Below are 13,744 nucleotides of genomic sequence, written 5' to 3'. Positions count from 1 at the left end.
AGGGAAGACTCACTGCCCTTTTTGAAGATCCCAGCATTAAAATGTTTTTTTTTTCCCTCATTAAGCAGATGTGCACACAAAAACCTGTTAACATCAGTCATGGATACACCACATGTTTTCAAAAGCACTGTTACTGAACAAAAAGTGCACGTGTGCCCCAGGGCCATTGCCTATGTTAGCTATTCACAGAAGCACTAGTGCGCACCGCACTCAGTGGCTGCTGGCAGAATGTAGAGAAAACACCAACACTCAGCAGCTGGCGCTCGCCTAATCACCGGCCATTCACCACCATCTACAGAAAAGTGCGCTATCTGATCAAGGACAGTGTCAGGTTCAGTAGAGGCGTTGATGGAGAAAGCTGTCTCGCTCTCATGTTTCTGTAGGGTAGAAAGTTCAAAGAGGCAGTACGGATGATAGAAAGATTGCGCGACCCTGCAACCCTGAGTTTTTGCATGATCTCAAAGCTAGATGGGTAGTGTAGAATCTGATTTTCTCATTTCCTGTGATTTTTTTTTTTCAAATGCCTTTAAAATTTTCGGCTACAGCTCGGCCATAATACAAATAAAGGCTTATCTACAAGTATTAGCCACATGTTTTCTGGCTGGACTAATGATTTACTAGTGGAACCTCTTGTAGGATGTTTCAAAGATGTTCAGTTATGCTCATGGAGTCATGTGGAGTGACATTACTTAGTGCAAAGTAGTGCTGTAAAACGTCATTGAAATCATGGATTGATCAATGTGCAGATGGATGGATGAACAAATGGAGAAATAGATGGATGGATAAATAAATGGATTAATGGAGGGAAGGATGAATGGAGTGAGGAAGGGATGAAAAAATTGCTGGATAGATTTATGTGTTTGTATGTTTGTTTGTAAAGTTATGTACAGTATGTATATATAAATGGATGTTTGGTTCAATGGGTGATGGATAAATGTATGTAAAGTATAGGAGTTGTATATATGGATGGATGAATTGATGGAGGGATGAATGGATGGATAAGTGGGTGGATAGATGGTTTAGTGTATAAATGGATGGATGAATAGGTGGATGAAGAGAGGGATAAATAAATGGAGGGATGGATAAATGGGTGAATGGTTGGATGGATCAAGGGGAAATAGATGGTTGGATGATTGGATGAAATGATGGATCAATGGAGGGTTGAATACAGGGATGCATGAATGGAGGAATGGATAAATGTATGGTTGGATAGATGAATTAAAGGATGTATGGTAGGAGGTTGGGAGTGAGAGATAGAGAGTAAATAAATAGATGGATGGATAGAGGGATGGAATAATGGATAAATAAATGGGAATGGGTGGATGAACATGATCAGTCTCCTAGGGTACATTTAACTAAAACTGACAGGCAAAATATAAAATGTCTTAATAATTTGCATTTTCCTTCTCTCTCTCTCTCTCTCTCTCTCTCTCAGTTTGCTGTTTTGTGGTGCACAAGCGCTGTCATGAGTTTGTCACCTTCTCCTGTCCTGGAGCAGATAAAGGCCCGGCGTCAGATGTGAGTATGCTTTGTTTTTTTTTCCTCTTGCCTGACTGTGTCTCTGCTTTCCTGAGCTGTATATCAGTCTCAGGGATGCAGTAAGTCCATGGTTCTTCCTCTGTTATCAGGGAAGTGGACAATGCAATAGTGAGTTAAGGAACTACTGTAGTGATCAGTGTGTTTCCTGTCTGAACCAGTGACAGTCAGACTTTCTGCTTTTTCTGAGCTGTGACAGTTGACTTCTGAGTCATGCTGTAAGTGTGCAATACAAGGCACTCTGTGTCTGGATCAGTTCTTAATGCACAGTCCATAGAGCCTAGCTGGAAGTAAAGAGGTGAAATACTGTATATATACTATGTATATATGTATGTATGCCTAGCCAAAAAAGGTGCACATCGAGATTTCATTCAATTACCTTTAGCTTTGATTACAGCACAGTTAGGTGACCATGTGAAAATGATTCCTTATGCTTCCAAAACCATTTGACTCATAGAATCTGTGCCATTAGGGAAGAAAAATTCCATAGTTATAATGGAATTTTAGTGATAATCTGATTATTCAGCAAATTCAGGACATCACTGGTCTTAACGTTACTGTATGTACACCAACTAAAACAACCACTATGCTCGATGAGTGCATCGCTTCAGGCCCTTCTTTTATGCCCTGACGCCCCATTGCTCCAGAATAGGGTCAGTCTGGACTCAGACCACTTAACCTTTTTCCATTGTTCCAAAATCCTATATTTATGCTCCCTAGCAAATTGAAGCCTTTTTAAATTAGTTTTTTTTATGGACATATTTTAGACCCAATCCTGTGAGTTCTCATTACCTTGTGAGAAAATGGAGATGCTCTTACTTTCACTTTTAAACATAGCTTTGGTTTTTTCTTTTGTTTTACTTTTACAAATCTCCTTAATTGTTTTCTGCTCTGTGGAGCCGTTTAAAGAGCTATAATCAAAAACATACAGGGTTGTAAAAATATATTTGCTCCTCCTGATTTTTTCAAAAATTAAATTTGGACAGCTTTTTTCCCTTTAAAAAATGAAACCATCACTTAAAATTGCATTTTGTATTTACTTGGGTTATCTGTGTGTAATCTTAATATTTGTTTGATCAACTAATTAATCTGAGTGACAAAGATGCAAAACAAAAAAAAAAAATCAGTATTTAAATATTTAAAGACATCACCTTCATCTTTACTTTGTTTTCAGCTTGAGTTTTTCTTTCTGCTTCTATTCAAGTCAATTTAAAATAAAAACAACTAAAAACTGTAAAGGGCAAAGGTCTCAAAGATTGATAATATATAATTGAGTAACTATGCAAGCTAATTAAATATTAATGTTATCCATATCCATGTAATCAAAAGGCAAGTGGATACAGTGTCATTTAAGTCATTGCATTTAAAGACGTTTTGCTTAAACTGTCAACATTTTATATTTTGACGGTTTAATTAAATTGTCGACATGAAATATGAACAACATTTATCGCACAGCCCTCATAAAAAAATAAGGAAAAAAGGTCATTTGGCAAATAGAGATCTTCACAGTATGGACTCAGTCATGAATCTGAGTACGCTTGATGGCTTGCGTAATGTGACCCCTGAGCACGGATCAGCGTGTATTGCGAGAGTCAACTTAAAATGGTGGTCTCAAGCACAGAACAGTGTATTTGGACATGGTTTGAAGCATATATGAAAACAAACCGTATCTAAAAAAGGAAGCAGATCATGTTTAGACTGTGATATTATTGGTGCGTCTGTCTCCTCTGATACTTCTGTATGTGGGAAGCATGCACCAATCTCATCCTCTGATCCGCACAGACTTAGCTGATAAAGTTGTGACGGAAGGCGGGCGAGAGGGTGGTTCTGGAGATTTTCTCAGAAATATCTATAATATTGGGTCAGCTTCCTTTTGTTTTTTTTTTGTTGTTTTGTGTGTGTGTATGTGTGTGTGGGTATGTAATTATAAACCAACTAAAATACTGTGCAAAAGGTTTGAAGTCACAGCTTATTTCTTTAAATTTTGCTTCCAAAAAGCCGGACTTTTAATGTACCCTTGAGGAATAGTTTTCCATGCTTCCTGGTGGACTAATTTGGCTCTCACTTTCAGTCCCTGTACCTGACAGGTTTTAGAAGAATGTTTTTTGTTTGTTTTTTGTTAACTTAAGGCATGAACCAGTGAGAACCAGGTGCAGATGATGACAAATGATCAAGCGAGTGATTAGTATAGCGTGATGCTGAATCCTGAGTGGTTGGAGCAGACAAGAGGGGAAATGAGGTTGCTGCTGAGGTTGTTAAATAAAGTAAATAAATAACTAAAAATAAAATAATTGTGTCATGTTGCAGCCTGTTGCAATTATTCCAATTTCTTCAATTAAATCTACAAATTGGATTTTTATATAAAGAAATAAGGGGTGGCTAAAGACTTTTTAGGTGAATGCTGTATTGGCGAGTAAAATTACGTAGGTATACTTGCATCCCGGACAACATTACTGTGACCAACATTATGTGGCCAGTTGGGGAGTTGGGGAACAGACATATCTGGGCACAGTACAGTATGAAGCAGTCATGCCTAGTGTGAAAGCATGCTTAGAAAACTAAAGAACATATCCAAAAAAAGTTATTATCTAAAAATGTGGTTCAGAGTGGCCAAAATGCTGTATTTGTTAATTACATTTTCAGATCTATAGATATTATTGTGCACAAGTCCTCAGTATCACAAAACTGCATTGTGCACCTTAAATTAAATGCCGCAGTTACCCACAAGAACGAACACTTTTAAAGCAAGCTCATGGCTTATTATTCAGCATTTAATGATTCTTGTCCTGCATTGTCTTAACTTGCAGTTAAACATCAGCTTGATTATCAGCAACTGTTTACTCTCTCATGTTGTTAGCTTGGTGAAGTTAGCTGGCTAGTTCACTAGTGTTCGCTTTGGGATCATCGAGTGCTGCGCAAAGCAATCGGAGTACCCTTACTGTCGCAGTGCCAGTTCATTGGACTCAAAGGATAAAACAAATCCTCTTATATATCAGATGAAACCTACCTGACTCGCCACCTCTTCCCCGTTCATTCTCTTGACACCGCCTCTGTCTCGACACTTGGCACTGATGGTTGAGGCACCTTTTTCAGGTTTGCGATCAGGGCGTGATGACGTATAAAACCTCCCACCATATCTGACTCGAGAGCTCTGACTGGGACTTGGTGGAATTTCCAGGGCACAACATTGATTTTTTAACAGGTTTTTCTCCTTAGGTTAAAAGTGCTGCTTATTTTTTTTTTTTCTTTTACACTGAAGCTCTGAAATTAAGAGATTTGGAAAGGATTAGAGGAAGCATGTGAAACATATCGGGCACTTTAATATCCATGCTGTTGTACTTGCTCTCTGTGATGAGAGGGCTCTCGAAAGCACTCGTTTCCTTAAATATGCTGTTAGCCTACCTGAAACTGCTCAAGATTTCTTAAGTGTGCCCTTCTGCCCCCCAGAATGCGGCTTCCCTACTTCACTAGTGCCCTACTCTCCTGCTTGAGCACCCTCAGCTCTCTGCAGGGTTTCACTTAGTTAGAATTGGAGAAAGTTGCAGAAAACAGGAAGTGGCACTGGAATAATAATGAAAATGATAATAATAATAATGTAATTAAATGTAAATAAAAAAAGAATTCTGCTCATCTATACATTTCTTGCTTTGCCCACACACACGCGTGCGTACACAGCATGCACACACCGTCCTGCCCACCTGCAGACGTGTGTTTGACCATGCCCCCACTCGGCTAGGAATGAGTCACCTCCTTATAAAAGGAAGAAAAGCGAAGAAAAGCCTAAACTATAATCCTTATTTCATTTAACACCAAGGACGAGGAAAAAAGAGAGAGAAAGAGAGATGGGGAGATTAATCGAGCCAGACAGAAAAACTTGGATCCCCTGTCTTGAATAACACACACCCACACGAGAGGTGGACGCCGTTGTAGTCGCGCTCCTGCATAACGTCCGTGGTGAATTTGGATTTAATGAGAATACATCAGTCCCTAGATAAAGGCGACCTAATTAGCCCAGTTCTATAATTGTGAAGCCATAAGCGTGCCCGTCTGATTTGCTGCTCTCCTGCGTGTGACTATTTATACCTGTAACCGCACACGCATGCGCACACACACACATGCACAAATGATAGTGTCAGAGGCCGGCAGATTCATTATTGCACGGAGAGTGCTGCGTTCAGGAAGAAGCCTCTAAGGAGTTAGGGGTGTTTTGTAGGCCTAGATCAGAGAGAAGTAGATGGATATTAATCAGTTATCACTAGTAAGATCTTAAATCCTTAAAAATAAATAAGTGAGAATGAGAAAGTATTGAATAACAAAATGACTGATTAGGCTTTCTAGTAGTCGATCAGAGAATCAAGGGAGAAACACATTTAATTTGGGAGAGAGGGCTACCCATATAGTTTAATCCCAACACTCTTTGGCCTAAGCACACCAGACTCAAGCTGGTGTGGACTCATTGGAGCGTGTGCTGGAAAGGAGGACCGTGAACAAAATGCTGTCCATCATGTCCAACACCAGTCCCCCCCTGTAATGGAACTTTGGCCGAGCAGAAACGCATGTTCAGTGGCATCGTCTATCACAGAGCTGCTCTACAGACAGACTCAGGAAATCCTTTGTTCCCAGTGCCATACGCTGCTTTAACACATCTTTACGGTGCCTGGGGACGTGACTGGAATTCTTGGTTAGATGGTCCCCCAACTCACTGTTCACAATCATATTTATTTATCTAGTCATTATGTATCCTTATCTGCATTGACCTTCACTAACTCAGTCTTGCTCTATTTACTTTGGCACTTGCCACTTTCAATGGCTATAACTCATTGCACATCTTAATTTTCTGTAGTTTATTCACTATACTATACTAGTTTTTCATCTATCTGTCTGTCTATCTATCTATCTCTCTATCTATCTATCTATCTATCTACTGTATTTATATATCTATCCATCCATCCATCCGATGTGGAAGGAAACTGAGTACATGTCATTTGTTCCATAACTTAAACATATTTCACATGTTTTAAGTTCTTTTATTAGAGGATAGTTTTTCACTTTTTGTCCTTTTGCTTAACTATATTTCCGCATGATGTACATTACCTATCCACAGTGGTGTGTAGTGTTTTTAATGTGACTTACTTTTAATTTGAGGCACGTGTCATAACGTAACAGGTGTATCATACAGAGAGAGAGATTTTTTCCCTGAAAAACAGTACTGGAAGCGAATGCAAGCCCTGTACTACTGATCACTCACTTACTTATTGTCTATCCCGCTTTATTTGGCATTGAGGTGGAGGTGCAAGGAGACCGTGCTAATCACTACACCACCGTGCCGCTTTGTACTACTGATACTTCAGTAAATTTGAACGTAAAGACTTTCATACTTGAGTATACCCAAATACACAAGTACTGTACATGGAGGACTTCTATTTTTACATGAATAATATTTGCCCAGGGTAATCTTTACTCAAGTACAGGATATGTATACTTTGCTCAGCTTACACAAAAGCACACACACACAATGGGCAATTTGGAAATGCCAATCAGACTCTTCACATATCTATAAACAACCAGACCACCCAGAGGAAACCCACCAAGGAAAAACATTCAAATTCCCAATACAGACGTCAGCTTTGTGAAAGGGGCTTCTGTGTGTGGAATTTGAATGTTCTCCCCTTGGTGGGTTTCACTCACCGTCATGGAACAGAGATCTGACTTTATTAGCCTTGGGGACGATTTAAACAACAATATGCAGTTAGAAGCTAAAAGAGGGATGTCTTATATACAGTAGTACTGTTAACTGAAGTATCAGTAACTGAATGATCAGCTAAGAATGAGACTGATCAGCAGTGCTAAGCTTTTATTTTTGAATTGCAAAATGCAAGTGACAGCACTGAGCTTATTCAAACAGAGACAGCCCTAGCTTTTGTATTTTGATTAGTTACAATAATTGGGTTTTGTCTATGTTTGGATAGACTGTGAGAGACTGTGCCAAAAGAGCCAGTTCTAGAGCGAGAAGGCATGACTTAAAGGCAAATATAAGGCAATCTGTCTAAAAATTAAAGCTTGGTCGAAATTGGGTCATTCAACAGGACAACGATCTGAAGCACACCAGTAAAGCTACACCCGAATGGCTGAATAAGAAAAGAATCAACGTTTTGAAATGGGCTAGTCAAAGGTTAGACCTCAACCCAATTGAAATGCTGTGGATGGACCTTTAGAGAGCTGTGCATAAACGAATGCGCAAAAACTTTAATGAACTGAAGCAATGTTGGAGGAATGGACAAAAATGGTGTGAGAGACTGGCAAAGTCTTACAGGAAACAACTATTACCAAACTACAAGCTATTGAACCATGGTGATACTTAGTATTGCCTGCATGTTTTTTTGGGGGGTTCAGCAGTGAAAAAAGTTAGACCTTGTCCACTGTACTGGAAAAAGGGTGGAGCAGCTGCCTGCCAAAACCTACATTCAAAACCAGTTACGGAAGAACTTTCAGCAAGAAAACATATGTCATCTTTACAACGCTTTGTCTCCCAAGTAATTGCTTATAAGTTATTCATAGCAAAGTTGTATAAATGCAATATCACACTGGAGATTGTGCTATACTACCCATACCCTCGTGTCTACTGCCATATCACACCCATGCTGATACTCAATACAACAGCACTCCCTCCCATGTAATATTGATTTATTATCTAATAAATGTTGACATTGGCACCCTTAAGAAGTACAAGTGAAAGCATTTCTTTAACTGTATCTTATAAAGAGCTCTTTCCTTTCGCATTCATCCCATGTCACTGAAAGTAAAGATTAAAAGACTAAAGTGCTTGTCTACTCTTTTTTTTTTTTAAATTCAGCTATCCAGGTTTAGTAAGTTTGTGCTCAGTGTAGCTTCAGATTACTGTTATTCAAATTAAACCCGATGTTGTAGCCCCACAATTTGACGTGAGACTTAATTGTAAAGAATACTTATTTGAGTGCTTATTTGCGGTGTTTCTGGCTTTTGATTGCGAAGAGGGCATAGAAGTAAATACTTCCTTTATTTCTGTTATTAATCAGCTGTTACACCACTGCACTGAATGATTGTGTACAGTTCCCACAGTCTCTTTCATAAGTTGGCAACAAATCATCCATCGGTTTTTGAGGATCAGGGCCCGTATTTACAAAGATTCTTAGAATTTCCTCAGAGAGCTCTTATCTTAGCCTAAAAAGTCCTAGACTGGGAGTCCTAGACTAAAAGTGATTTGGTAAGGAAAGTACAAAAAACTTTATCTTAGTGATGAGGTGTGGTTAAACCCGTTGCTAGGGATGACGCAGCATTTCAAGGACTGTGATTAGTTGATTAAACATTTGTAAAGGGATCCAGGGATCGCTGGTTTGATCCCCGGGTGATACTGTAGCCTCTCGCAGCCGAGGTCCTTGGGAGAGCAAATTGGCCGAGCTCTCTCAGCAGGGTGAGATAGGAGGCACTTAGTGCTCACACATTACTTACAGCTGTATGTGAGCTCGAGACTTAAAAAAGATGCGGTCGGTGAAGTGACGTGGTTCGGAGAAAACACGTGATAGTCTGTGACCTTCCTGACTGAGTGGTCGCAGTAGCTTAGTAGTTGCGTAGTAACCCCGTAGTGACTGAGAGGAATTGGATATGACAAAACTGGGGAGAAAATCAGAAAAAATCCAAGATTTAAAGAGCTAAATTTTAAAAATGTGTCTACTTTTAAAGAAACCAATTTCCACACAGTAGTTAAGTTCTTACATTTATTTACCATGATAATTTTATTGCTTTATTACATGAATGCAGGACAGTATATTTAATTTGCACTTTAGGATGTCATGTAGCCAACAATCTAAGAGAGGTAGAGGGGAAAAAAAGAACAAGAAAAACAAATTGGACAGAAGAGATTGTAGTAACTTTTAGCTCAGTTAGTTTATCTCATTTTCCCTCAGTGTTGTAATCACTTTCATTTCTGGCGTTATGGCATTACTACTGTACATTGGATGGGAAATGTAGGTGTAGAGATGCGCATCTCTAATAAGTTCGATCACAAACATTATCCCATCTTGACTCGATCTGTAGTGTTTAATTAACTCATGATTGTTCAATGTTTGGTGAATATTTCTTCCTTCCGCCATTTTGTCCGCTTCTAGAAGTCCTCCTCTCTTAACAGTTTTTACCTTAGGGCATGTTTCGAACATCATTCGATAATCATTCTTATCTTTACTAAGATTTAGTCCTAAATTTAAGGGAAAATTCTGAGAATATTCTTAGAATTTCGTCACTTGGAGCAACTTTTAGGCTTAAGAAGCTTTGTGAATACAGGACCAGGTGTTCTACTTGTTGAATGTTCATAGGAACAACTGCAGTGGGTTTATGAATGTATGATATTTTTTTAAATGTTAGCAACATTTTAGAGACATTCACTGCAGTGGGTTTATGAATGTATGATATTTTTTTAAATGTTAGCAACATTTAAGAGTCTTCTTGTCAATCCATTTTACGCCTTCAGTCACAAGCAATTTCATCACAAGTCCCGGTTTGACTTGAAATCCGCTCGTAGTATTAAATGAAATGTATAGTTTTACTCTTGCCATTTCTCTGTCTATTCAGAGTTTAACCCTTTCTCACAATCTCTAGTGTTAATTTGTGTTAAATAACAGCGCAGTGTAAGAGGGTGGCAGCTATTAATAGACTCACATTTACAGAATGATGATTGGCTGCTGTTCTCTGATATGACTGATGGAGAAGTGTAGTTTGTGTGCCCATTTTCTACATGACTTCAATCCCAAATTGCGTACTACACTACCATGATAAACTCAGTGTACCTGACTTTACAGATATGAGACAAAGCCTGTGACTTTTTTTGAACTAAGCTAGATATGTGACATATTACCCACAATTCTCTGCTTCATGAGCAGGTAAGACCGAGACCAAGCAAACAGAGAGAGTGAGAGAAAGAGAGAGAGAAAGAGAGTATAATGCGAGTAAGGTGTCATATATACATTGAGCTTTTAAGGCTTTCTTTCACTCTCTCTCTGTCATTCTTTCTCCTGCTCCTGCTTTTTCTTACCTGTAGCTGTTGGCATTTTGCTAGCCATGGGCTTTACACATCACCATGGTAACTTCTTGAAGGCCACAGGGCTGGAGGATTTTCCATCCTGCTATTCTATTGTGTGCATGTGTGTGTATGTGTGTGTGTTTGTGTGTATTTGTGTAGGCGACTCTAACACATGTTAAACAGGATTGGAATACAGCATTTGTATTGTCACCTACTTTTTTTTCGTCTTTGAGCTTTAGAAATATGAACAGATTTGTTGGAATCATGGAAATCCTGTGAGTTTGGAAAAATGTGTGCTATCCTGCTTGTGCTCCTGATTGCTTGTAAATTTATGCATAAGATGACTAACCTTGACTCCGACTCATATGCAAAATAAATTTGCATGGATTGCCTTGCACTTTTATAGATGAAATATACTCGAGTTTAGATCAGATTTAAATTACGGTATTTACCAGACACCCAGATATAGAGCGAAGTCTATAGTTGCTTTGTAGTAGCTAATAAGATCACATCCTTGTGCTGGTTTACTACAGTAGGTCGGGGATAAAGAAAACAGGACATTACTATGGAACCCTTACCCGCGAACATTCAGCGAGTAGAACGCCTGATCCTTAAAAATTGAAGGATAACTTGCTGTACACACAAACACCACTTGCACATTCTAGGAATTTGTTTGAAAGTTATCATCACATCCCTTTACAGTCCTGACATCACTCCCAGCTATTTCTACATGTTTTGGACATTAAAGGAGTTCCTGGGAGGCCTGCATTTCAGATGTGAAGCAGGCAGTCTGATCATAGCTTCGGCATACTGAATAAATTTCTACCTTAATGCTATCCAAGCACTAGTGAAGATTCAGTTATTTGTCACATGTACTGTACTTTACAGCACAGTAAAATATCTTTTTTAAATATTTCAGTTTGGAAGATTTGGGATCGGTCAGGATAAAGCGCCCCTGGAGCAGCAGATAGGGTTAAGGGCCTTGATTAAGGGCTTAACTGGTGCATCTTGAACTTTTGCATCAGAAATTGTGACAAATAAAACAAACCATTTAACCATTTAATTAAAACAAAAGAAACACTGCTGTTTAAGCAGAGTATGGGTTGAAAAAAATGGGTTAGAAAAATTCTGATGATAAATGTGTTATATCAGAGGCCTAATTAGTTCGTGGGATACTGTTTCTAGAAAACATTTAGATGAGACTGATTAGATACCCATAATCTAGGACTTCATTATGTCTTGTTGGCAGATTTTTCTCAGAATTGAGCTGTGGCTGTAGTATGAAAAATATAGTGTGAAAAATCGGATTTGTATTTGTTTTATGCAATGAAACATTTTTTTTATATATACAGGAGCTCGCTTCAGTTGCTTAGACTAGACTCCTGGGCTTTATAAGGCACAGTACTGTATGTGTGTAAATATTAATAATCATAATAAATGATTAATAATCATAATAAATACATTAATAATCATTAATAAAATTTATATTCTGTAGAAAAAGTAAATGAATAAATCCTGTATCTATATTGTATCCTAACATTGCAGTACATTAAATCCCCTGAGTGTTAGACAACCTTAATCTTTTTAGATCACACTTTCATTTTGTGTCTTTATTTCTTAAGAATTGTACAGTAAGAGAGAATCTCAAATATAGAGTCAATGTTTCAATGTAAAGCCAACACTACTACACTTTAAAACAGTATGTTCACAGCGGTGCTGCCGTGGTTGGGCGCTTGTCTTTTTTTCCTCACTTTATATCCAAAATAACTCCATATTTCTCTTTGAGTCATCTCATTAGTCCTGCCATCTTCAAACCTACTTTCTAAATAAAACAAAAAAGTGCTCCACTCTCTCTACTGTTGGTTGCGATTTTTTAAAAGCTTCCTACGAACATTGAACAGTTTCAATTAATCCAACTTAAATATAAAGCAAAACAACTTACAGTTTTTAAATGATTTGGACATAATTATTTTATTTACTTAGACATAGAATAACAACAGTATCGCTCGAGACTTTCTCTCCAAACCACGAGGGGAATCCCGGTGACGCAAGGAGGTCAGCTGACCATGTTTAAAGAGAAGACGCGAGGCCAACGCTCCATTGTTGTTTACGCGCATTCGACCGGGTTGCATTTTTTTCCCAGCGTTGCATAAGACTGTGAATCCTTCTGTCTCTTTGAGGAAACATCAAAATTGGATTACTCACCATTGGGACAGTATCACAGGATAATGTTTTTTCATCATCGTGCTCCCGAATTGACTCATAAAACCGGCGAGGCCGATACAATACAATCCCGCACCCCCACACGCACACACTCACACAGTATACAGGGCTTGGGACTATACATCCATTCACATACACAACAAGAAACATCATTTTCTATATATTTGAAAGTAGTCGTATAGTAGGCACAACCGGCTTGATCACTCGGATGCCGAAACGGCTTTGCATTCGTATACTGTAGGTCAGTTAAAAAAAAAATCCTGAACATTTTTAAAGAAAAAATTATTAATTTAATAAAAAAAGTGCAAAATATATAAATTATACAAAAATATTTATCTTACTTCTTGCCTTCTGTTGCTCTTTATCCTTGATCCTTGTTTTGTGGACGTGATTGAATGCAAATGAGCTTGGCTCTTTAAGAGGGATTTACACATGACTTTAATCAAAATGTTGTTAAACAAGGCCGATTATTAGCAAATTTCCCATTTGTATACACATTACCAGGATACCAAAATATTTTGATCATAGTGTGCCAGCATGAGTCTTCAGATAGGCTTCTATCATGCGGTCATAATGTACATGCACAGTATGTGTTACTGCAGTGTGCTAAATATGGATCTTGTATTGTGATTATTTCCATTATCATTCGTTTTTATTTCTCCTGGCTTCGTGTTGGATTCACTAGGGCACTGACAGTTGGTTTGACTTTTTGATTCTGTGAAAGCTGAGCCATTCTATGAGCAGTGTTCAAGTCATTTGTCGTGAATGAAGGCGTTAAACCTATTGACATTTACAGATGACTTCAATCACAGTACAATGATGAAACTCTTAGCTGCGGTAAAACATGTGAACGATGCAAACGTTTTACGTGGTGGCTCAGAGCCCACTGCAGTCGTGCGCCATGTTTTCCTTTAAATTATTTTTCACCAGATT

The 13,744-nt window shown here is 38.4% G+C and overlaps 1 protein-coding gene across 2 annotated transcripts in view; it reads left to right on the top strand.

Annotated features, from left to right (window-relative positions):
* The window catches only part of prkcbb (protein kinase C, beta b), a 138,184-nt gene that overhangs the window by 34,753 nt on the left and 89,687 nt on the right, over window positions 1-13,744 (top strand). For both annotated transcript variants that reach the window (XM_053514397.1, XM_053514396.1), the window contains exon 3: window positions 1,436-1,518. In XM_053514397.1, coding sequence (XP_053370372.1) covers window positions 1,436-1,518 — 83 coding nt within the window. The remainder of the gene's footprint in view (window positions 1-1,435; window positions 1,519-13,744) is intronic.

The sequence above is a fragment of the Clarias gariepinus genome, chromosome 16 (genome assembly GCF_024256425.1).
Source record: "Clarias gariepinus isolate MV-2021 ecotype Netherlands chromosome 16, CGAR_prim_01v2, whole genome shotgun sequence".
NCBI classification, from domain to species: Eukaryota; Metazoa; Chordata; class Actinopteri; order Siluriformes; family Clariidae; genus Clarias; species Clarias gariepinus.
This window is presented reverse-complemented; position numbering and strand designations above follow the sequence as displayed.